Source organism: Vicia villosa, linkage group LG3 (assembly GCF_029867415.1).
Source record: "Vicia villosa cultivar HV-30 ecotype Madison, WI linkage group LG3, Vvil1.0, whole genome shotgun sequence".
NCBI lineage: Eukaryota > Viridiplantae > Streptophyta > Magnoliopsida > Fabales > Fabaceae > Vicia > Vicia villosa.
In genome coordinates this window covers 43,304,614-43,329,223 of record NC_081182.1, presented here as the reverse complement: position 1 = coordinate 43,329,223, position 24,610 = coordinate 43,304,614, and the positions used below count along the sequence as shown (strand labels likewise).

General features: G+C 33.8%; 3 protein-coding genes and 1 long non-coding RNA gene across 4 annotated transcripts; 2 read left to right on the top strand and 2 right to left on the bottom strand.

Annotated features, from left to right (window-relative positions):
- Positions 1-344: 344 nt before the first annotated feature.
- On the bottom strand, positions 345-1,697 carry LOC131657951 (uncharacterized). The gene is made up of 4 exons (XM_058927295.1): positions 1,654-1,697; positions 1,189-1,594; positions 1,015-1,104; positions 345-638 (listed from the first exon to the last, which is right to left on the bottom strand). Exons 1-4 carry the CDS (start codon positions 1,695-1,697, stop codon positions 345-347), a joined length of 834 nt encoding a protein of 277 aa, XP_058783278.1.
- Positions 1,698-3,096: 1,399 nt separating this feature from the next.
- LOC131661178 (peroxidase P7-like) lies at positions 3,097-4,766 on the top strand. The gene is made up of 4 exons (XM_058930619.1): positions 3,097-3,436; positions 3,544-3,735; positions 3,868-4,033; positions 4,136-4,766. Exons 1-4 carry the CDS (start codon positions 3,218-3,220, stop codon positions 4,525-4,527), a joined length of 969 nt encoding a protein of 322 aa, XP_058786602.1. The 5' UTR covers positions 3,097-3,217; the 3' UTR covers positions 4,528-4,766.
- A 7,951-nt stretch (positions 4,767-12,717) lies between these two features.
- Positions 12,718-14,327, top strand: LOC131661177 (peroxidase P7-like). The gene is made up of 4 exons (XM_058930618.1): positions 12,718-13,012; positions 13,128-13,319; positions 13,451-13,616; positions 13,745-14,327. Exons 1-4 carry the CDS (start codon positions 12,788-12,790, stop codon positions 14,134-14,136), a joined length of 975 nt encoding a protein of 324 aa, XP_058786601.1. The 5' UTR covers positions 12,718-12,787; the 3' UTR covers positions 14,137-14,327.
- A 7,609-nt stretch (positions 14,328-21,936) lies between these two features.
- LOC131655551 (uncharacterized) lies at positions 21,937-24,328 on the bottom strand. The gene is made up of 3 exons (XR_009299819.1): positions 23,847-24,328; positions 23,376-23,735; positions 21,937-22,834 (listed from the first exon to the last, which is right to left on the bottom strand). It is a non-coding gene; the product is annotated as an uncharacterized LOC131655551 (long non-coding RNA).
- Positions 24,329-24,610: the final 282 nt, after the last annotated feature.

Genomic DNA, 24,610 nt, shown 5'->3' with positions numbered 1-24,610 from the left:
TACCATCTCTTCTAATATAGCGAGTAAAGTTTCTTCTTCAAACGTACTCCAGTTACGTCGAACTCTAATGTTATTCATTGATTGCTCACTACTAATGCCACCTTCATTTTCCATTTCTAAATACAAAAAAAAATCAAAAGAGGTTGTAATAACCATTATCATTCACAAGTGCAACAACAGAAAATAAATTTAATACGTAATCAAAAAAATATATTGACAATCACATTGCAATAAGTTCAACTTCATTCTAAACATAAAATAATATAAAAAAAATTAACAATCACATGGTAATAAGTTCACAATTCATCTATACAAAAAAGACATATCTGATAAACTAGTTATTTCTAATTCCTATGTCTATTCCTCCATTCTATAAACACTTCTTGTGCATGCACATCCCTCCTTTGAGTCCATTGATTGCTAGGTTCAATTGTTTCCACTACATTGATTGTTTCTTCTCCTAAAGGTACCTCGTCTTCTGCAAATGGAGAAAATTCTTCTGGATCCATTGTCATGTTCACACGGATGAAGTTATGCAATAAACAACACGCAAGGATCTTTCGACATTGTGTTCTAATAGGATAAAATGAAGGGCTTCTCAATATAGCCCATTGTTTTTTCAAGAGGCCAAAACATCTCTCTATCACATTCCTTGCCCGAGCATGCCTATAATTAAATAACTCTTCACGGTCTTGAGGTGAACGACGACCGGGGCCCCACTCTTGCAAATGATATCGTTTACCTCTATATGGGGCAAGAAAGCCTTCACCGTTAGTGTATCCACCATCAATGAGATAATATGAACCTAAAATATTAACGACAACTCATTTTTTTGTAATCATGTTCCGACAAACTAAAAGGAGAAGAAATTATCATACCGATTGGAACCGTCAATCCATTTGGTCTATTTATTGCATCACGCAATACCCTAGAGTCTGAAGCTGATCCTTCCAATCCTGCTAGTATATATATAAATCTCATATCCCTGGTACAAACACCTAAGACATTTGTTGCAAGTCTGCCTTTTCTTGTACGATATCTAGGCCTGTCAGAAACACTCGGTGTAACTGCTATGTAAGTCCCATCCAAAGCCCCTAAGCATCCCTAAAAATTCAATAAATATTTTAAACATAATTAAGATGCTTGATTAGAAGATTATGCTAAGGTAACTAGGTGAAAATTTATTACCTTAAACCATTTCCATCTTTCATCAGAGCAATCTAGAGGTACAGGTTCTGACTTGGCAAGTAAATCATTTCGCAATTTCAAAACTGCGACCAACACTCTATGACAATACCTGCTAACGGTTTGCCCAGATCTAGACAATCTAACTTGAATACTTCTATTTTTTGTATGATGTGCGAGTATATTTAAAAGAACCGCAACTTGTTCTTCAACGCTTACTTGTCCGAGTTGCACTAATCCTCCCCGTATCCTTAAAACCTCACAAAGATGTGCAAATGTATTTCTACACATTCTTAACTCCCATATACAATGAGAATCACTTATACTAGTAATAGATTCCAAAACATCCCTACGTGACTCATACCTAGCTAAAACTCTTTCATCCAAAGATCTTCTCTCATAATTATCACTTAAAACAAAATTTAAGAAAAAAAACCAGCAACATGCATGACCAAAATTTGGACGTACATCCTCCAAACAAGAAGATAATGAAAATTTTGTTCATCGTCCATTTCAACTACATATAAAAAACAATTAATTGTACAATCTATAAAAATCGGTTTGAATGAGTCAAACTAAAAAAAATCATACACAGTGCAATTTAATACATTTTAATATAAATATAAGTTTTATGCAACTTCTATGAAAGAAAAAGGGATATACACTCTCTAAAATATTTTTATACTGTCAATCCATTATAATTATATATTTAATTAAAAAACAATTTTAATTTAAAAAAAACTAATATGATATGATAAGTGTAAAGATTTTGATCGATTGTATGTGTAAAATTAGTTTACACTATCAGTGCAGCTATCAATTGCTTAACAAAATATAGTTAATCTGTCCTTGTAGTATTATTCGTTAATCTGAAGTCTTTTATTTGACAAATGTTAATCTGAAGTCAGTTACGTATGACTAATATTGTTTAATTGGTTCTTGTAATCATTAATCTATGCAGTCAAATTGTTGTTACTTATAAAGTTGTAATATAAAGAGATATTTAAAAACAACAAAAAAATTAACGAATATATTTCGATGAATTTTGGGTAAAACTATTCAAATCAAAATTAAGTCAAACCTTGTAAATATAATTTAGTAAATGATTTATAATTAATATGATATATTCCATTAATTACTTATTTATTGAACCATTTTTAAAATATTACTAATTTGATTTAAAAAATAATAAAAATATCCGGTTGCAAAGCGATACCTAGATTTCAAAAAAAAAATTGATTAAATTTATTTATTATTATTTTAATATTTGAGACGTAATTGATTATTTTCATTTTAAAGAATTAATTTTCAAAGGTGCATAAAACTTATTACTTTATTTTGTTAAGCAATTGATAGCTGTACTGATAGTGTAAACTAATTTTACACATACAATCGATCAAAATCTTTACACTGGTCATATCATATTAGTTTTTTTAAATTAAAAAATTGTTTTTAATTAAATATATAATTGTAATGGATTGACATTTGACAGTATAAAAATATTTTAGAGAGTGTACATCCCTTTTTCTCTCATAGAAGTTGCATAAAACTTATATTTATATTAAAATGTATTAAATTGCACTGTGTATGATTTTTTTTAGTTTGACTCATTCAAACCGATTTTTATAGATTGTACACTTTGACAACTTGAAAGAATAGTACCGAACTAACAACTGTGAACACTTTGACAAAGCAGAGTCGGAAACTTAGTAGTTAGCCTCGTAGAAAAAACGACTCATCTTTCTTTTGCACTTTGGTATCTTTGAATAAATCGACACAAATCACACCTACAAACCCTGTTTTTCAAATCCATCATCATCCTAAATTAATTACTATCTTGAAGATTTCATCGCCAAATTAATTTCAACCATTCAGGCATAGATTAGATGACTATTCTACGTGTTACACAAAGTTGACATAGACAACCCTTAACACTGCCAAGAACCACTATTAATATGGAACTAAACTCTATAATTTGATAAACCACATCCACCTTCTTAAAGACAAACATAAACACTAGAGGATTTAGCTAATGGCTTCTTTTATTAGTTCTAGATTAACCATGATCAGTTTTGTAATATTTCTCCTCGCAATTTGGAGTGTCAATGCACAACTTTCTACGAGCTTTTACTCAAGCTCTTGTCCCAAACTCTCTTCCACAGTGCAATCCACAATGCGATCCGCCATATCAAAGGAGGCCCGAATAGGTGCTTCCATCCTCCGGTTGTTCTTCCACGATTGCTTTGTCAATGTAAATCTTCTTATATCTCACTATTGTAATATATATGCATATATGTATATATTAAATTTGAACTAGTTTATTGAAGTTAAATGTCAAACTCTTACTTGCAATTGCAGGGATGTGATGGATCCATTCTACTCGATGACACATCAAACTTTACCGGAGAGAAAAATGCAAACCCTAATCGAAACTCTGCTCGTGGATTTGAAGTCATTGATAACATAAAGACAGCAGTAGAGAATGTATGTCCCGGAGTTGTATCTTGTGCTGATATCCTTGCCATTGCTGCAGCGGACTCCGTTGCAATTGTAAGTGTGATCATATATCAATCAACTTACTAACCAATTAAAATCTAGCTAGAGTAATAATCATGCAAAGGTAAATTAGGTAAAAAAAACTAATTATATATTGTTGTTGTGTGTTTTTATTTTATATGTTAGCTTGGAGGCCCAACATGGAATGTTAAACTTGGAAGAAGAGACGCAAAGACGGCTAGTCAATCAGCTGCTAACACAGGAATTCCAGCACCAACTTCTAACCTGAATACACTCATCTCAATGTTTGCTGCAGTTGGTCTTTCTACCAAGGACTTAGTCACATTAGCAGGTATAGTTACTTTGATTTGGATGAAATACGTGTAATTTTTTAAACTTATATCTAAAGTTAGGGAAAATATATATTAATTTTATGTATTTATTAATTGACTAGGTGCTCACACAATTGGACAAGCAAGGTGCACAAGCTTTAGGGCAAGAATCTACAATGAGACCAACATAGATACTTCATTTGCTAGCACGAGACAATCAAATTGCCCAAATGCAGCAGGATCAGGGGATAACAATTTGGCTCCTCTTGATCTTCAGACCCCTATTTCTTTTGATAACAACTACTTCAAGAATCTTGTTCAGAACAAAGGTCTTTTCCATTCAGATCAACAGCTTTTCAACGGCGGGTCCACTGATTCTATAGTGAGTGGATATAGTACTAATCCAAGCTCTTTTTCATCTGATTTTGCTGCTGCTATGATCAAGATGGGAGATATTAGTCCTCTCACAGGATCAAACGGGGAGATCAGGATGAATTGTAGAAAAACCAACTAATATTTAGGTTTAAATTAATATTATGGGTCTGATATACACATACAAGATTAATATTTTGAGTGTAGTGAGATAGTGTTTGTAGTGTATAATAATTTGTTCAATATGTTTTTGTAGTTTCTTGTTTCAATGTACTTCTAAAGATTGTGTATTTTCTTTTGTTTTGTTATGTTTTCTTTTTTTGGTTTCTATTATTTAAAATATTGTGAGAAGAAAGATCAGTTTGATGATCCACAAGTTCTTTTAGGTTTATATTTATAGAAAAAAGGTTTCGTTTTAATATTTGTTTCTTAGTTATTATTATTTTTTTTTAAAGCTAGGGAGATATACTCAATAAGAGAACAGAAGTTCCCATAAACCAGAAACAAAGTTTACACGGTCAAGAGACCGGAAAGAAAATTACACGCCAATTGCAATTTAGAACAATTAAAAATTAGAATTTTTACTAAATTCATAAACCAGAAACAATGTTTCTGATATCGTGTGGAGCGTGAAAGTTTTAGTTTGGAAGTGGTCTTTGGTTGGGAAAATTTGTTTCTTAGTTATGATTGATTGTTGTTATTCTTGATTAAAAAATAGAGTTTAATGGTAGTGCACTTTTAAGAATTATTACACATTCATCTAATTAGAATATTTTAAAGTGTCAAATCATATAATTTTTTAAAATTTAAAGTCTGATTTGGCGGGATACATGGTTGTCATTGGTTGGCAATGTAAAAATAATTTACACTGTCAGTATACCATCCATTTTCTCTAAAAATATAGTATTTTTTTAAGCAAATTATATTGAAAGGAATACAGGCGGTGTTATAACTCATTACATCAAAAAAGAAGTCTTAGGGTCCGTTTGGTTCAACGGGGGCTGAGGGGAAGAAAGTAATTTTAATAAAAGGGAGGGGAATGGTGGGCATGAGAAGGGAGGCATTTTAATTAAAAGTATGTTTGGTTCAAAAGAAGGAGAGAGAATTTTTAATCAGAAATGTATTTGGTTCAGAAGAGGAGGGGGAATTTTAAAACTAATTTACTTTTTAAATCTTAAAATAATATAACACTTATGCTAAATCAAATAAAAACAATGTGATATTCACCACTAAAAATGGTCAATTCATAAATAATATAGATAATCAAACACAAAATATTTAATATTTCAAATACTTTAAAATATATTAAAGCGTAAATAAAATATTGATAAATTTCATACAATAATAATATGATCCATGATCAAATGAATCATTTTATCATTTTATGAACCAAACAAAAAGAAATAAAATCAAATGCTTACGTGGAATTAATCTTATTGAAAAAAAATGGAAAATGAAAAAAACTGTTTGTCATGCCAGCAACGATTGCCACATCAGCATATTTGTAACGGAACTTTGACGTCAAGAACCAAAGCCAACCAGAAAGGGAGATATAGAGCCTCAGAGAAAAAAAAAGATATAGAGACTAAATTCAAAAACTCGCTAACTTACAGGGACCAATAGAGTATTTAAGCAAAAAAAAAAAAGCAGATAGCAGCTATGTTGTCATCTTTATGGGGGTTGCCTCCAGAATATCTAGCCTTCAGCCTACTTAGAGGTCGGGGAGGAGGATTCCTCACCTTTGTGGAATTTCTCTGGTGGCTTTATTCCTATGTTTATCTTTCTAGCCTTCTAGCCTTGAGTGTAGATCTTCTTCAATCTGAGACTTCATGTATAACATTTTCTGGCAATCTCCTTGGATAACCCCTACTCACCTATCGAGCAGCAGGTACTTCATGCATAAATATAAAGTAGACAAAGTGACGCCCATCCAGTTAAAGACTAGTTGCCCAATAGTCATATTATATGAAGATGGGGCATCGAAAACCAGATACCTAACTTTTATTTCCTTAGCTTGATCCTCTTATCCAAAGGTATTCCCCCAAAGTGATATACCCTTTACCTGTACCTATTCTCCTAAGAATCTAACCAATGATCCTCAAAAAGGCTTTAAGTCTTCTGGGTCGAGGCAGAGTCTTTCAAATGCCTCCTAATATAGTATGTCTGTAAATCTCCCAAGGTTGACGAGGACTCTTTTAATCTCCCAGTCTTCATATTTGACGGTAATGGCCATGGGATCGTCCTTATGAGGGTGGATGTCAGTTCCTTCTTTCTTTAAGAATGAGATCATGACCTCCTATACTTAGAGGTCACCTTCAATATTGACTTTAGGAAGTTTTTCTATGCTTAGGATTTGGAGAGTGTACCTTTTGATGGAAGATCTAGTTTCCCTACCTCTAGAAAACCGTCTTGATATAATGTTGAGCATGTGACGTGTGGTTTTTATGTCCTCGTCTTAGTGCAACTCTTTGGATTTGTTGGACCTAGGATTCCTATCATCATCTCGTCCACATAAGCCTGATTTGTCTGTTGAACGGGAAGAGTCACCCTTCACATATTTCTCGAGGTTCCCCTCCTGTATCAGTTTCTTGATTTCCTTCTTGAGCTAATAGCAGTCCTCTGTGTGATGTTCCCTTATCTTATGGAACTTGCACCATCTTCCTAGTTAGGAACCCATCACGTCTTCCTTAGGAGCAGACATCATTGAGATGTTGTGCAAGTGGAGTACCTCGCGCCAAATTCGCTCATGACGAGCGTTTAAGGACGTAAAGCTCTCTCTTGCCTTTCCTACCCTTTTAAACATTGATTTGTCCTTCATGAGTGAGGTATAGTTGATGTTCCTCTAATGATGCGAGATTTTGGCGTGGGCAATGCGCTCCTTAATGTTAGGGACCTTTTTTTTGGTGTTGCTTTCCTCCCCCTTTATGTAGCACTCAACTCTGGTGATCACTTCTACTAACGACAATATTGGCTTCTGAGCGAGGTATTTGTTGAAGTGTTTAGCCTTAAGTTCAATTTGGAACACCCCCACAAACATTTCTTGGTTTGGTGGGACGACCCTGATTATGGCCTTGTTGAAGTAGACAAGGTAGTCCCTCAGCGATTCTGATGGACTTTGGCGTATATTAAACAGACTGGTAGTTGACATCTTCATGTGGCGATTGGCAACAAACTGGTGTGTTAGTTTATTTACCAGTTCTTCGTAATTATTGATAGAGGCACGAGCTTAAACCGTATACCATCCAAAGGCGGCTTCTTTGAAAGTGCCACACAGTAGCTTGAACTTTAGAGAGTCGATAGCTCATATTATGGCCATCTATATATTGATGGAGGCATGTGTTCATAGGGATTGCTGCATCCATCAATCTTGGCCAGGGAAAGAGGATTGAAAACTTTAGGGACAGTCAAGCCCAATATCTCGTCTGAGAGTGGTTAGGAGTCTAACAATTCCATTTCTGCCAAGGTCTGATGGTGTGGATGTCTGATGATGTGGATGTCATATTCCAACGTCTGCTTATGGAGACGTAATTCATCTATAATGGCATGCATCTCCGCCAAGGCGTCAGCATCACCGCTACCACTGGCACCTTATGGCCCAAGGGTTGGAGCTCTCCTATTCACCATAATTAAAGGTGGCTAATGTAGGAGTGAAGGGTAATAGTGGGAAGGGTAATGTTGATAAAATAAGGTGTGGTTGAGGTTAGTTTTACCCTCGCCCCATGGTGGACGCCACTGTAGTGGTCAAAAAGTACATGTGTGCATGTTCCCCCTATAAGGAGGCTCAGAGGCCTTAGTAGTTTTTTTAACACATTCTGATAACGAGGTCTTGTCCACGGTGGAGAGAAGCTCTATACGGTGATGATTTGAGGTGATTTATGAGACATGTTCACGTGAGGTGAGAGGCTCCGTTAATGTCCGGTGATGCTTGGTAGCAAGCGTTTAACCACTGGTGATAGTGTATTTAAATTGCACTGAGTGTGGTTCTCTTTAGGATGTAGAGAATGAGTATTACTTAAGGTATCTCTTGTCCCTCCTGGAGGGGATATGTATATAGAGGTCTCTATGACCTAGGGTTTGGCATTATTTAGTGGCTTCAACCGCTTCCATCTTCTTTGAAGAAGTTTTTGACCGCCTATATTCCAAGAGTTACTGGAGACCCCTTCTTTCCTGACTCACATGCCAGGGTTTTCTCTGGGTGGGTCTATGCGTTATCTCATAGGAGACGCGCCTTTTGGGCGAATGTGCCCTTGTTTAGGGCATCTGCAAATATAATACTACACTATCTAAATGATTTTATCAATAGTAGTATTATCAAATGTTAAGTCTTCAAAATGCCTTCAACAATTTAAGGAGGCAAAATAGATAAGCCATGAGGAATATTCTAATTTATGTCTTGGATAGTTGGATTAATATTAGCAATTTGCATAAATTTAATATCGAATACCAATACAAGGTGTAAATCATTAATTTTCACTACTACAAAAAGCGCTTCTAACATCGAACGTGAGATGCATTTTACCTCGGCAAAAGATTCGAGATAATCAAGAGCGTCATGAAAAGTAATGACTTAACACCTCAGTTTTTAAAACACCGAGGTTAAGGTTTATTATCGCATGGGTTCGAACCCTAGTTTCTGCACTTTTATTATTTACAAAAAAAACGTTTTTTTTATCTCGGTTTATCATAAAAACCGAGAGGTCATTAGTTTTTTTTAATAAATCTCGTTATAGTGTTTACTATAATATTACATTTTTTTAATAAAACTTGTTACAGAGTTTACAAAGAATATTACATTAGTTGTCCATAAAGATCATATGTTGGATCTTCAATTTCTTGATATTCTAGACAAGATCAAATACTGAGAAACTCTTTCATGTACGGATCCTGCATGTATTTGTTTCTAGTGAAAAAAGGGTAAGATAATTAAGAGTTATAGTAAAAAATATTTTTCGGTACACATAAAAATGTAATATAACAAACCTTGGACCCAGGTGATTTTCTTCTCTTGCAATCCATCAAAGAGAACTTTTCCAAGTTTTCTTAGGTTTCATATGTTTCGTTTAGATTTTCAATATCGTAAGAGAATTTATATATGGACGTCCCTTAGGTTTCACGCGGATCACTAATGGTGAATTCTTGAGCGTTGATAACCTTTAAATGGACGTCAAAGATTTATTTAAGGTCGTTGATTGAAAATAGTGGAAAAAAACTTAACTATGATCTCGATTTTTAAAACAATCGAGGGGTTAGAATAAAATAATTTATTTTTTACAAAATGGTTACATTGTTTACCTAGAATATTAAAAATACTTTGTATATGAAACAAATCTTCGCAGAATATCATATTGTTTACCTAGAATATTAAAATTATAGCATGAGCAGGTCTCATACAATATTTGCTGCATACTATGTATTTTTAATATTCTAGGTAAACAATGTAACCATTTTTGTAAAAAATTAATTTATTTAACCCTAACCCCTCGGTTTTAAAAACAAAACCGAGTTAGAGTAATTTTTCTAAAAATGGTTACATTGTTTACCCAGAATATCAAAAATACATTGTATGCAACAAATTTTCGCAGAATATCAAAATTGTTTACCCAGAATATAAAACATACAACATATCCAAGTCCCATCCAAGATGCTAGACATCTGCACTTCAATATCAGACATGCCTTCACTAAGATTGATTGTTGATGCTATCATTATCACTGTTTTCACTAGCGTATACAATTTGCATGCTTGGAATACATTCAACTTCTAATTAGGAATAAATCATAGTTGTTCAAAACCTTCAACAACAACCATGGCCGACCCAATCCGTTTAGAGGCTTAAAGCAAATTTTATAGTAAGGCCTTTAAAATATATTTTAAAATATTAATTTTGTAGTTGCTAAGAGTTGAACGCAAGACCAAAAGAAAAAGAGACCTATATTTTACCAACTCAACTACAATAGTATATGTAACTTAAGTGTCATTATATATTTTTATAACTAAATGAAAAAAATTTGAGGCATTTTTTAAACCCAAACTTTTGAGGCCTAAAGCCCTAGCTTGGGTAGCTTGGCCCTTCGGCCAGCCCTGACAACAACAACAACACCATTGTTTGAGATAAACACTATTGTTTGAGATAGACTGCAAAAGCTGAAAAAATATTTTGTTCAATGTAGACGAACATTTTTTTCAATTTTGCAATCCATCCTAAAAAAATGATGCAATTGACGGTGGGGCGACTACAAATAAGATACGATTAGGGTAAAATTTGTTCAAAGTATTTTATAGTAAAATCTTATTATTTTATCCCTCGGGTTATCAGAGAAACCGAAGGGTTAAATCATTTATTTTACAGTTGTTAACAAATAAAAACATAAAGTGCATTGGCTGGAATTCAAAGTATGTCCTGAATGGTATATCACCTCGGTTTTTATAAAAATCGAAGAAACAAGTTGTTTTATATATATATATATATATATATATATATATATATATATATATATATATATATATATATATATATATATATATATATATATATATATATATATATATATATATATATATATATATATATATCGCACGCCTTGGAATAAAACCTTGTTTTTTTCTGGATGACGTGAAAGTCCCGTCATGAAAAGTGTTATTTGTTGTAGTGTTTGTATCCCAAACAGTTGTTAGTCCATAAGTCAATGTCCTTTCCATAACCAGCCTTCCATCTATTATGTATTTTCAAAAAGAAAAATAAATGCTTGATGTCGGACCATATTGAAGAAAAAATATGATGCATGATTGATTGTTTGTGTCTGAAGTATCTACTAATAAACATTAAAGACCAATGATTATTGATAGTCAACAATTTCCAACAAAGAGATGAATTATCAACTTTATTTAGTGTCTTAATATCTCTCAGACCAAGACCCCCTTCAGAAAAAGATGAGCAAATAACCTTTTAAAATATAGTAATCCATTTTTTACTAATTAAGCTACATATCTACATAAAATTTCTAATGTAAGAATCTAGTTTGTTAAGAAGATTGATTGACCATTCATAAATACTAAATACTATACAAAAGCATATTTTATATGAGTGACTTAACCAATTGAACCATATTAATCATAAAAAAAAGGGACGCCTTCTAAATAGTTAGCGTGCCCACTACTCTATCCTCTATGATCTCAAAATGATGAGTCTAGCTTATGTTAACCTTTAAATATAATTAAGTATCTAATAAAAAAACTTAATTATTATTATTACTTGATTTAATCACTTATCAATTTAGATTTAGTATTTATAAATAACTAGTACAACAAAATAAAAACAAGTATTCATATATACTAATATTAGAATAAAATAATTAAATTAAATATTTAATAAAATATTTCAACAAGCTATCATTTTTTATAAGAGTAAGTGTTTGCAATTAGTTTTGGCATTATACTATTACATTACTTATATGAGGCTTTTCATATTAGTAAAATCAGACAAGAATAGAAGTTTCTTGCATGCTTGTCTTAGACATGGCAATTGTATGATATGCTTGCCTCGTTGCATTCACACCACAAGGCAAATTACTTTGAAGATTCCAAATTTGTTTTATTTATGCTTATTTATGAAAGAGATAGGTTTAAGCATAAAAAATTTAGACTAATTTTTATATATGAACTCTATGAGTTTCTTTAATTTATCAATTGTGCTTATCTTGTATAAGCGAATGGATAGTGAATAAGATAGATAAAATGAATGAATTCAAACTTGTTGTTTTATCTTATTAGAATGATAAATCAAGTAAAATTAATTACAAATATAACTTTAAGTGAATTATGTTACATTATACTATCTCCATTTATACTATTCTGTTAAACTGAAGTCAACTACGCATGACTAAGAGGTGTTGTTCTTGTAATCATTGATCTACGTAGTCAAAAAATTTGCCTTTTTTGCAACTTGTAATACATGGACCCTCTTGAAGGAATAGTATGTTTTATCCATTGTGAACACTTTGACAAAGCAAAAAAAGGAACATAGTAGTTAGGCTCGTTGAAAAATAGACACTACTTCAATCTTCACATTGGTATCTTTGAATCAATCCAATCATATCACACCTAGAAACCCTATTTTTCAAACCCATCATCATCATAAATTAAATATTACACTCTTTTGAAATTTTCCTCACACTTTTTTGTGAAAGATCGTCGCCAATTTAGTTTCCACCATGCATAGATATATATGACTATTCTACGTGTAACACATGAGTTGACATAGATAACCCTTGCCACTGCCAAGAACCACTATAAATATTGAACTAACTATAATTTGATAAACCACACTATCTTCTCTAAGACAAACATAAACACTAGAGCTATCTAACTAAGTGAAACTTCTTTGTTAGTAGAGGATTTAGCTAATGGCTTCTTTAAATTTTTCTAGATTAACCATGATCATGAGTATCACTCTCTTTGTTCTCATCATAGTAGGGAGTGCCAATGCACAACTTTCTACAAGCTTTTACTCAAGTTCTTGTCCCAAACTCTCTTCCACAGTGCAATCCACCATGCAATCTGCCATATCAAAAGAGGCTCGAATCGGCGCTTCCATCCTTCGGTTGTTCTTCCACGATTGCTTTGTCAATGTAAGCCTTCTCATGTCTCACTAGTTATATATATTATTCTTTAGTCAAACTCTTATCAATGCGCTGAAACCTCGTGAACACGATGAATAAATTATATATATTATTGCAATTGCAGGGATGTGATGGATCAATTCTACTTGATGACACATCAAACTTTACCGGAGAGAAAAATGCAAACCCTAATCGAAACTCTGCTCGTGGATTTGAAGTCATTGATAACATAAAGACAGCAGTAGAGAATGTATGTCCCGGAGTTGTATCTTGTGCTGATATTCTTGCCATTGCTGCCGCAGATTCTGTTGCAATTGTAAGTGTGATCATACATCAATGAATTACTCAACAAATAAAAATCTAGCTAGTGCATAAACATGCAAAGTTATATTAATTAAAAATTAATCAATATTTTAACTATTGTGTTGCTTTTATTTTACGTGGTAGCTTGGAGGCCCAACCTGGAATGTAAAACTCGGAAGAAGAGATGCTAAGACGGCGAGTCAGTCTGCTGCTAATACAGCCATCCCGGCACCAACTTCCAACCTCAATACACTCACCTCAATGTTTAGTGCAGTTGGTCTTTCCACCAAGGACTTAGTCACATTATCAGGTATAGTTATACTAATTTGGAAGAAAAATATGTCAAGTTATAGAAAATATATAACTTCTCAATGGTGAATGAATGTTAAATTTTCAAATATTTCAATATTTGATTTGGGATCTTAATTAATTGACTAGGTGCTCACACAATTGGACAAGCAAGATGCACAACCTTTAGGGCTAGAATTTACAATGAGACAAACATAGATACTTCATTTGCTAGCACAAGACAATCAAATTGTCCAAGTACATCAGGGTCAGGGGATAACAATTTGGCTCCTCTTGATCTTCAGACTCCTACTTCTTTTGACAACAACTACTTCAAGAATCTTGTTCAGAACAAAGGTCTTCTTCATTCGGACCAACAACTTTTCAACGGTGGGTCTACCAACTCTATAGTGAGTGGCTATAGTACTAATCCAAGCTCTTTTTCATCTGATTTTGCTGCTGCTATGATCAAGATGGGAGATATTAGTCCTCTTACGGGATCAAATGGAGAGATTAGGAAGAATTGTAGAAAAGCCAACTAAATATTTAATTTTTATCGAGGGTCCTAGTTATGCACACTAAGTTATTAAAGATGCTTTCAATATCTAAGGGTGGTGATTTTTCTTTATTTACAAAATTGTAAGAAGTGAGTTAGTTTTATTATCAACAAGTTTGTTTGTGGTTTTAGTTTTTACTAAGGGGTATTGCTTTTCTGTTTGCTTCTTAGTTACTTATGTTTAACAGGGGTCCTATATTTACACCAGTTTTTATACACCGTATTGATACACCGTATTCAATAACAAAGATAAAAGAGGCTTGCTATTCTTACACCAAGAATCATACACCATACATTTACACCTTAGAAAATACACCATACATATATGTTTGTCTATGTCAAAACATTGAAAAAATAATTATTATACATTCTAAATACACAAAATAGTATAATATTAAAGTGTAGGTGTCACATTTAGTGTAAGAATATCATTTCTCAAGATAAAAAGTCTTGCACATAAACCAAAATAGAATATATTATTAAAATATAAAACTAGTATGCTTTATATATACACTTACGGTGTAAGTGTAAACAATTAGTGTACACATAAATTTAGGAGATAAAAAGTCTTCTTATGTTCCATATTAAAAATACTAAAATTTTAATTTATGTTGTCGGTGATTAATATGAAAGTAGTTTTGTCAATACTTTAAACTTTAAAGTAAGTCATAACGGTGAGTCCATATAATCCATATCTCCTAAATTTTATACCATAATAAATAGTATAGGTGATGTTTTTTAATCAATTGATTTTTTTATAGGGTAACAAATTAACATATATTCCGGTGTTTTAAAAATCGGACCGATCATTAAATCGGTAAGGATAATGAGTCACGGGTTTATTGGTCGAATCATTGAATCATTGGTCGAACCGCATGACTAAATCGGATTAAACCGGATAACTCGGTTGAATAAATCGATCTCTATTGCAATATTATATATTTATTAAATCGGTCGAACCGGATGACTTAGTCTCTAAAAAATATCACAACACCTACAAAATTTTAAAATTTTAAAATATCATAATTTCACATGTTTATTCTTAACAATCAAATTCTAAATATAATATAAAATAATACAAAATATAAATTTAAATAAATTTTAAATTAGGTCTAATTACAAATAGGGAAAAGTTGTTCCAAATAAGGTTTGATTAAAGTCTAATTATAGTTTAATTATATATTTTTTTTAAAATCATGAAAACGGCGTCGTTGAACCACCAGTTTTCTAAAACCGTCGGTTCACCGGTTTTTTTCGATTTTGATCAGTTTTGGCCGATTCTCACCGGTTCAATAGCATACCTGGTCCAACAATCAGATTAGACCGGTGATCCCTCTGTTTCCCGATCCAACCAATTCGACCGGCCAATTCGGTCCGATTTTTAAAACACTGATATATTCTTACTAAAAGAAAAGTTCTCTCAATTTAGCATAGGGTAACAAATTAACATATATTCTTACTAAAAGAAAAGTTCTCTCAATTTAGGTAATCAATTAGATTACATGCATAATCGATTAGATGATGTATAATTGAGTGGGAATTGTGACGATCTCTTAATAATTTGTAACAATTGTATATTCTAACCATTTATTTTGGGCATCAACAATTGATTATTTACATTGCCTAATCGATTAGGCCATTAATTTGACTCATGGGTTGCTTTTGAATTTACACCAAGTCTAGACATATAAATAAAGAGTTTTTCTATCATTTTTTATCATTAAGAAAATGTTAAAAACATCACTTTTCATTTCTCTTCTCGCCTCTAAATCGCTCTTATTTTTCTGACATATTTTAGCTATAGTGTTTTATGAGTGTTCTCTCCAGTAGATAATTCTTACTTAGGAAGTGGTTAATTTTATTGGAAGATAAGACATTTAAAAAGCTCTTATTTGTATTAGGGAGATTAATTTTAGTCTTCATTTCGCTAGTGAGCTCCGCCCTTGAAAATATCTCTTTTTGTTCATGAAGAACAACTAATAAAAACCTCGACAACGGTTCTTGATCACAAACTAGTTAAAAGCTATACTGGTTCGAGATCATCCTGGTGTAAATGTATACATAGTTTCTAAGTTAGTTCAGGTATAAAAAATTAGTAGGTTCGAGATCATCACAGTATAAATTTATCTCGGTTCGATCTGTAGTCAGCCAATATAAAACCACGGTTCGATTCAAAGGATAACTGTAATACGGTGAACTGACTTTTAAAGAAATGTCGCGGTAAGAAAGAGTTTCCACCGACTTTTATTTTATCCAAATTAAATAGAAAGGCTAAAAGAACACGAAAAACATTTTAAATAAAAACTGAGTTCGGGGGGTAATTATGCAAAGGGAAGGTGTAAGGCACCCTTTACATCCATGGTTTTCCATGGGCTCTTAATTGCTTTGCTCGTTTTTGAAAAGAAATGTAGAAGAAGAAACAAGGACTTTAGCTCGTAAATGAGCGTGGCCTTGAAAGTGTTTAGAAAATAGAGCTGAAAAAGATTTTTAGAGCAAGGCAATTAAGAGCAACTACCTGGTTAGATGAAAAATGTTCTTTAGCCTTTCAGAGTGAAAGGGTCTATCCGTGCCATAAGAGGGCAGGAAGCCTTTCGTTTGGATGTTAACGGGTCATCGAGATATCGTTCGCCATAAGACTGTCCCATGCAGGTAGTCTAAGGGAAGGATCAGAATAGCCTTTTTCGCTTAGGCGACCAGAGGATACCTCAGCCTTTCGTAGGCAACTTCCGAGGGACGAGATCATGTTAGTGTATCGAAGGTAGCATCATTAGGGACTTATGATCTTTGCATTACTCGAGGCAACGTGGCTGAGGTATCCTCGTATTCGAGGGACATGGCTATTCTGCAAAAAACACAAGGCAACAAGGCAACAGGCAGGCAACAGGAAGCAAAAGAGGTTACCAAAAAAGTGTGCGTGGGTGCAACAATCATGTGATTCAATTCGAAATATATTATCTTGTAATTAAATGGCTCTAATTCAGTTCAAGGTTGCACTCCCCAAATTACTAACCATGGCAGAAAATATAAAACAGTCTTAAGTGCCTTTAAGGCCAAACAATACAAACCAGGAACAGATACATAAGAATATGGGGAAGGGAAAAAGAAACCAGCGGGTTTGACATAAGTAATAATTAAGCAGAAAAATAAAAGAGATTAGAGTTTTAGGGTTACCGACTATTTGAGCTTTGGCGGTTGGCAAACCCTGAAAAGGTGGGAAAAATAGAAACCAAAAAGGGGTGGGTGCATTATCAATTCAATGGCAGGTACGGTTAAATAAATATAGAAACTTAGCTTTGATTGATAAGGTCGATAGTCGGAGGTAGCCTTGGGGTTAACCCTGAAAATTTGGCAAAGCAAAGGCAAACAGAAAAAGAATTGAGTGTAGGCGGAGTTCATTATATTTAAAGGAAAACCCTAATTTTAAATAAAATAACAAATATTTAAATAAGGGTTAAATCAGGACTTAGCTTCGTGGCGTGGCGCACAGTCGGGAGAAACCCTGTTGCTAACCCTGAAAAACGCACAAAAAAATACTTTTCAGTGTAGGGAATGATTTTCATACACCCTGATTAGAGTTCGAATTTACATAATAAATAATCAATTTAATTAATGATTGGTTTTTTAACCTAATTAATTAAATCAACAAAAATAAAATTTTGATTAAATTACCTAACCCTAACATGTATTTTAATCAATTAAATTTAGGAACATATTTTAAATTATTATTCTAAATTAACAATTTAATTTAAAATAATTATTTAATTATTTAAATTAAATCAAAATAATTATCAAAATATTTTATCATGTTTTTCTTCTTAAATAAGATTTACATAAAAGAATTGATTTTTAAAAGAATTTTAATTGAAAGAACAACAAGAAAACAATAAAATAATAAAAAGGAATAAAATAAAAATATAAAAAGTGTAGAAAACTCAGCTTGGATTCAGTGTTGTTGTTGGTCCTCTGAGGGTGCGTGATACTCCTGCATCTTGATGGGCATTGGATCCTGTTTCCATGAGATCTGAGGGCTGATGGACATGGGTACACCGTGGTCATGCATGAATCGGATACGTGGGATCTGCAAGAGAAGCTTTTGATGGAAAATAAAAGAAATAAGGGCAAGACGCAAGCATCGAACCCTTGCCCTTGCGTTTAGCATCAGACGCGCCTTCCAATCGCTGGGACATTTTGTCTTGGTTGTCAACTAACCAACAAACAAAATATAAAAATGATGAATGTCCAAGAATTCAAAAGAAAAACTAACGCGCGTTTCAGCTTCTTCTTCTTCGCTCAGACTCTGGTTTCCAGCCACGAATCAGACGCGATTTTGCTACGACGTTCATCCATGGCCAATTCCTGCAAAACCGAAACGCATAATACACAGGGAATAAATCCCAAACAAAACCATGGTTCAATCCGAAATCATATTATCAATACGATAGAGGCCTTAGTTTTCATCAATTTTGCTCGTATACAAAACCCCTAATCAGAAGCTTCAAAAACCTAGCCATGGTGGTTTCTTAATTACGCAACGAAACTTAAATTAATCAATCCAGAAACACTTTAAACATTAATAGGAACCAAAATATGCAAGCAAAAACCATTGATAACAAGTGAATATAAGAAAACGAAACTGTGTTCGAATGAGGCAAAAACGTGACCTCATGCTCACGATTCTGTGGTCTTTAATTGAAGGTGATGATTGCAATAGCTTCAGAGACTGTCAAGGAAGCGATTGGGATCTTTTATTCGACCTGAACTTGCCTGCAAATCAATTCACAATTTTGCTTTTGGTCCATGATTTTTTGTTCTTCGTACAAGGTCTCTGCCTCCAAAAAAATCCTCTTCTGCCTTCTGGGATCATTGTATATATATATTGGATCAATTAGGTTAAGCAAACTAGAATTGAATCTTATAAAATCCAATATTGCCAATTGATTGAAATTTGATTATGAATCTTTCCACAATTGTCCAAAATTTGATTGAATTTATCCAATCTTCATTAGCACGAAATTAGATCACCTATAGTGTCTAATTGGTGATTGAAATTGATTAGAAAAATCTCTCCCACCAAATCTTTGATTATTATCTCAATTATTTGATTTATACCATTTTTTAAATGAATAAAAATCAATATAAAATAAAATAAAAATCATAAATTCGTGGAATTAAGATTATATCTTCTTGATGAATTGGAGAGCAAGATTGAATCAAAATAGATTGGGCCCCTTTACAAAGAAATCCATTTTGAAGCCTTTTGTTTTACATTTTTTCCTTTAAAATCGACCAACTTTGACAAGGCATATCTCCCTCAATATTTAAGATGTGGAAGAGTTCTAAGACTTTTTGGAAACCTCAATATGTCCTCTACCAGCCACTTTGGAAGCTTTTTTTCATTTGAAGAATTTATCTTGATAATATTGGCTTTGACAAAAAACTGCTTTTGGTTGACTTTCAAAAAGGACCTATAATCTTTTGATCCATATCTCTCAAATGAAGCATTTTTAGACTTGGCATGTGAGAGACAAAGTTGTAGAGAATTCAATTTCCTTCAGATTGAGCTTTGGATGGGAAATTTATGATGTTCCATGTAGGAGTTGTGGCTGGTCAAAGTTCAGTTGACTTTCTCCTATGAAAACCCTAATTTAGAAACTTTTGAAATTGTTGATTTCTGATCTTTCCTTGATGAACCATGATCAATTCTTGATCAATTGGTGAATGATACTTCAAAATGAGGATGTTGACAAAAAATCAGGAGTTTTGACTGTACTTTGACCACAGTTGACTTTTAGGTCAAATTAGTCGACTGTAGACTTTCTAAGCAATTGACTGATCAACTCTTTGCTTTGAGACCTGAATTTTGTCATGGAGGTAGTTTGGAATATCATAAACCATATGAGATGCCTTGAAGCTTTTGATCCATTGATTTTCTCCAGAACAACAAAAATCCTAGTTTCTTGAACCATTGTTTAGGATGGATGTCTCTGAGCTATTGTATCTTGATTTGAGTTTGAACAAAGGAATGAGATGGGCAAATTTTGGGGTATGACAATAGCCAACTCAAAACTCTGTCCTAATTCGAGATCAGCCTACACAAAATCTATATTTGGTGTGACGACTAACTGCTTCAAGCCCTTTTCGTTGTTTGTTTAAGTTATACTAAAAACTTTGTTTCATAGTATAAGGGGGTTCGTGGGCATATCCTTATAAAAGCTCTCAAGACATAGTGGATATTCTCAAGATTAGGTCTTCTTGACTGAACCCCATATAATTCTTCGTTATTATTTGTCTTCCCTTATCTATCTTATTATCCATTTATTTTCTTTACTATGAGTAGCAAATTATCGAATACTTGGCGTTATAAGTGCCAAGTAACTGATTTTTGATGCATGATACCTTTTACAAACATGTTATAAGTGCACTCTAAAATCCCTAATGCAAAGGTGCACACAATGACTCAGAGATACCATCCAATATACCAAAATGCTAAAGTTTTTCCTAGTTTTGACATCATGTCACATATCTAATGGGCAAGCGCATTCACAAAAAAACTTTTCTCTTTCACCAAAGATAGATCTCAAATATTTCATAAAAATGTTTTTAGATAATAAACAACCTTCTTGATATTTTGTCTTTGAAAAACCGCCGAGAAAAAGTGGGATACTCTAGAAAACATATATGGAGATTTTCCAAGTATTAAGCTAGAGAAGATGAACACACGAAGCTAGGAAATATTTTCTTTAAGATATTTTCCTAGAACTTATTTTGATAGAAATTATTTCTGTTAATATTTATCTAAGAATTAAGAAATAGAATATTTATCCAACTCTTAAATCTTTAGATAGAAGCCTTCATAAATTTCAGGAAAAAATCAAGAAAGAAGGAAATCATAAAAATGATGGACAAGTTGATTCAAATGCTCAAAGATGAACAAATTCAAGCTGAAGAATAATCGATCTCATCCTTCTCATATCACATAAACTCCAGTTCGATCCTTTGAAAGAACATAATTTATCAGTGAATGATCAACATCAGACGAAGGACTAGTCTTTCGTTCAAGAAATCAAAAGGAGATGAAGAAGGATCTTCAAACAATTGAATAAAGAGGAGAAAAGATATCAACCTTGGAAAGAAACGGAAAAATAATAATCTTCCAACAAAGAGGATAACATATTCTCAAAGGCACCATACAAGGAAGATAAATGCTTAAGATGGATAGAAAAGAAAATGCATCCAAAATACAGATGTACCTACTATAAGAAAGTTGGACACCTAAAATATTTTTATTTTTTAACTAAAGGATCTAAAGGTGAAAACTTTATATCCTCTATGACTAATGCACCTAGCCCCAAGACAATGATATGGGCACCAAAGGTGAAATATTAAGTGTTTTGCAGGTTATGTTTTGCATCACAAAATTCTAAAGAAAGATTATGAGAAAAAGTCGTACAAAGTAGAAATATACTCTAGAATAATACATATTTAAAGTCTTTGACCCTGAAGAGAAATAATGAACACGAATGTCAACCATTTGGACCAAAGCAACTCACTATTGCTCGTGAGAAACACTTATAATAACTATGTCATCAAAGATGACATTACTCCTTTGTGGCTCTTAACACAAAATATACCAACTAATTAAGTGGAAGGAGTATTTTCTCACATGATCAAATCAAAAGAAGAACCGTCAATAAATCTACCATATGGAGCAACGATCACAACCATGCTAAGAGTCTTCAAAGTTGACTTCCTATGAGAAAAGTCAGTTTCATTCAGCAACGTAATCAACTACACCATCCTCCGACAATTAAAAATCGATATCAAATTTTTAGAATTTAGAGATGATTGGGTAGATGAGGGAGAAAATGAAAAGGGGAGAGTGTGTCATACCCCAAATTTGTCCTACCCTTTATTCCTAACTGGCTTAGGCTTTGCACATTCATGTACATACTCCATTAGGTCATTTAACACATCATGTATTCATTTCATTAAAAATAATCTTGGTTCATTAAATCATTGGTGATGAATTGGAGGCATCAGTTGGGTTTAAAAGTCAGGATTTCATCTATGCATAAAGATTGGAGTGCTCATTTGTTTACAATTCAAGATTTAGCTGTGAGTTTCATACCATAAGTCAATTGGTCAGGATCTTTGTTACACATCATGGAGAGAAGCCTTGGGAAGTCATTTTGGTCACTGTGAACTTCTAATCAAATGTTGACTAATTCTTATGGATTCTTTTTCTTGGGACCAATTGCTACATATTGATCAAGGTTGTCATTTGGATTCATTTATTCAAGATTACAAGGGTTGGAGAAGATTTGAGTTGATTACTTGAAAGGCAAGTCACATGGAAAGTCAACAAAAGTCAACGTCTACGGGAAAGTCAAATTACTCTAATTCTGTCATCACATATCCATTACAACCCAAAATCCTAAATTGCACCATTACAAAGCTTTACAACAAGGATTACAAAAAAGGAAGATAAAATGCTATAGTTGACTTTTGGTCAACTGTTGACCATTGACTTTGGAGCTGTTGACTAGACCTTGGGCAGTAGTTGACCGATAGTTTCCAACCGGTTCTTCAGGCTTCATAGGGCACCCATCTTCAAGTAATTTCTTTGGTGTCAACTCTCCAAGTCTCCTTGAGATAAACATAAGTTACCACACCAATGGTGAAACCTGCAACATATCATTACAAAGTTCAAAAACTTGTATTCAGCATGATCACACATTCAAACCAAAAGCCATAACAGTCCCCATACATACACTCGGCCAGCACCCTGCGCATCCATTAAAGCATCCACATAAAATTCAAGATTGCATAACCAGTCCCTGCATTCATATACATCCTGCAACCAACTAATCCCTACCTGCATAACTAACCTTACACCTACATACAAACAGCAGCATTCCAAAAAAGAACAACAAAACAGCATTCAGTTTAAACCCTCACTGTCCAAACCATTCACACTATTAATCCTTTAACAGAATACTCTGCCTGTCACTAACCTCTTCTAACAAACTTATAACAACCTAGCAGTTTTGTAACTACTTCTAACTACCTGCCAGCTCATCGTAACAACTTAACTAACAGAACCTCTAACAGATTTAACGGCCAACAAATTCATAACAGAATGATAACTGACTCAAACCTCCTAATCAATTCATATATAACTCTCATAACAGAAATTCAGAAGAAAGAGGAGGGAGTTGAACTGACCTTCATAGCTATAAAGTCAGAACCTGGATTCATTCACGCTTCCTCTCCATTTTTTCCTCGATTCTGCTCCTATCTTCATCATTCTTCAATTCATCATCTTCACTCTCCCTTCACTTCCATTCATCACGCTCCATAACCACCACCATCATTCAACCTCCATCACTTCACCATCTCTTCATAATCATCACCGATCTTCCCTCTCTCCATTCTTCATCCTTGAAAACCAAGAAAAGATCCTAACAGAAGCAGTTACACGAGAAACTCATCACGATTCTGCATATCTATCCACAGAAAAATCTTCAATCATCGAGTCTCAGTGTTCATTGATTTGTGGAAAGGTTCGTCGCGCATCATTCGTCCCTGCATCACAAGAGCAACGGCGTCGCGACATGTGTGAACTCGAAAGTCAGCAAGAAGAAGAAGGAGAAATGTAAATCAGAATGTAAAAGAGAAAGATCAACGCGCACTTACTTGAATTTCTCATCGTGGATGTCATCAAACCGCAGCACTCTATAATCACATGATTTTGCGATTCCGCATCTTCGAGAATGTCGCAATAGCGCTACATTCATCATCGTCTCACGATTGAGTCGCCATTCCTCTCTTCACGCTTCATAACAACAACCACATCAACTCCGTTCATCATCGTTCGTCTTCAACACTTCACGCGTCTCAATCACCTCCGCCAAACCGCAATTTAAGTCTTCATCATCAACAGGACAACATCACAATCCACGCAATCCGAAACGAAAAACAGAGACTCGAGAGCGAAATATTGAGCCGCGGGAGAAGTGAATCGGAGAGATTTCGAGAAAACTAGACCGGAGAAGGGAGTTTATTGAGGGCGCCGCTGTCGTGAGGAGTGAGGATCGGAGAAGAGGAAGCCATTCGCACCGCCGCCGTCGCCGCTCGTAAGAAGGGAGGTGAAGATTCTGAACCTTCATTCACGTATAAACCCTAATCCCAAATCTTAATTTCTCAATTTCTCTTTTATTTAAATAATTGTTTTTTATTCTGAGTAATAATAATCTGATGCAAATCTTGGGCCTCCATTGAAACGCTACTGACACCCCCATAGGCCCGTAACACCATTTTGACATAAGAAGATCTGAACACAAGCTCCTATGGGCCTCACACGAATAATTGCTGCTAACACCCTCTGGAAGTCCACCAAACCCCTGCGTTTTTTCTGATTGGCAATAAAACTCTGATGGGCCAATTCCCTGGGCCCTGAG

What these genes read in the sequence shown, in the direction of transcription:
- LOC131657951 (XM_058927295.1), bottom strand. Translation starts at nt 1,697, where the DNA reads ATGGACGATGAACAAAATTTTCATTATCTTCTTGTTTGGAGGAT. An exon ending in TATCTTCTTGTTTGGAGGAT is followed by an intron (nt 1,595 to 1,653) that starts GTACGTCCAAAT and finishes TTTTGTTTTAAG; the next exon opens with TGATAATTATGAGAGAAGAT. An exon ending in GTACAAGAAAAGGCAGACTT is followed by an intron (nt 639 to 1,014) that starts GCAACAAATGTC and finishes AATGTGATAGAG; the next exon opens with AGATGTTTTGGCCTCTTGAA.
- LOC131661178 (XM_058930619.1), top strand. Translation starts at nt 3,218, where the DNA reads ATGGCTTCTTTTATTAGTTCTAGATTAACCATGATCAGTTTTGTAATA. An exon ending in TCCACGATTGCTTTGTCAAT is followed by an intron (nt 3,437 to 3,543) that starts GTAAATCTTCTT and finishes TTGCAATTGCAG; the next exon opens with GGATGTGATGGATCCATTCT. An exon ending in CAGCGGACTCCGTTGCAATT is followed by an intron (nt 3,736 to 3,867) that starts GTAAGTGTGATC and finishes TTTATATGTTAG; the next exon opens with CTTGGAGGCCCAACATGGAA.
- LOC131661177 (XM_058930618.1), top strand. Translation starts at nt 12,788, where the DNA reads ATGGCTTCTTTAAATTTTTCTAGATTAACCATGATCATGAGTATCACT. An exon ending in CCGCAGATTCTGTTGCAATT is followed by an intron (nt 13,320 to 13,450) that starts GTAAGTGTGATC and finishes TTTACGTGGTAG; the next exon opens with CTTGGAGGCCCAACCTGGAA. An exon ending in GGACTTAGTCACATTATCAG is followed by an intron (nt 13,617 to 13,744) that starts GTATAGTTATAC and finishes TTAATTGACTAG; the next exon opens with GTGCTCACACAATTGGACAA.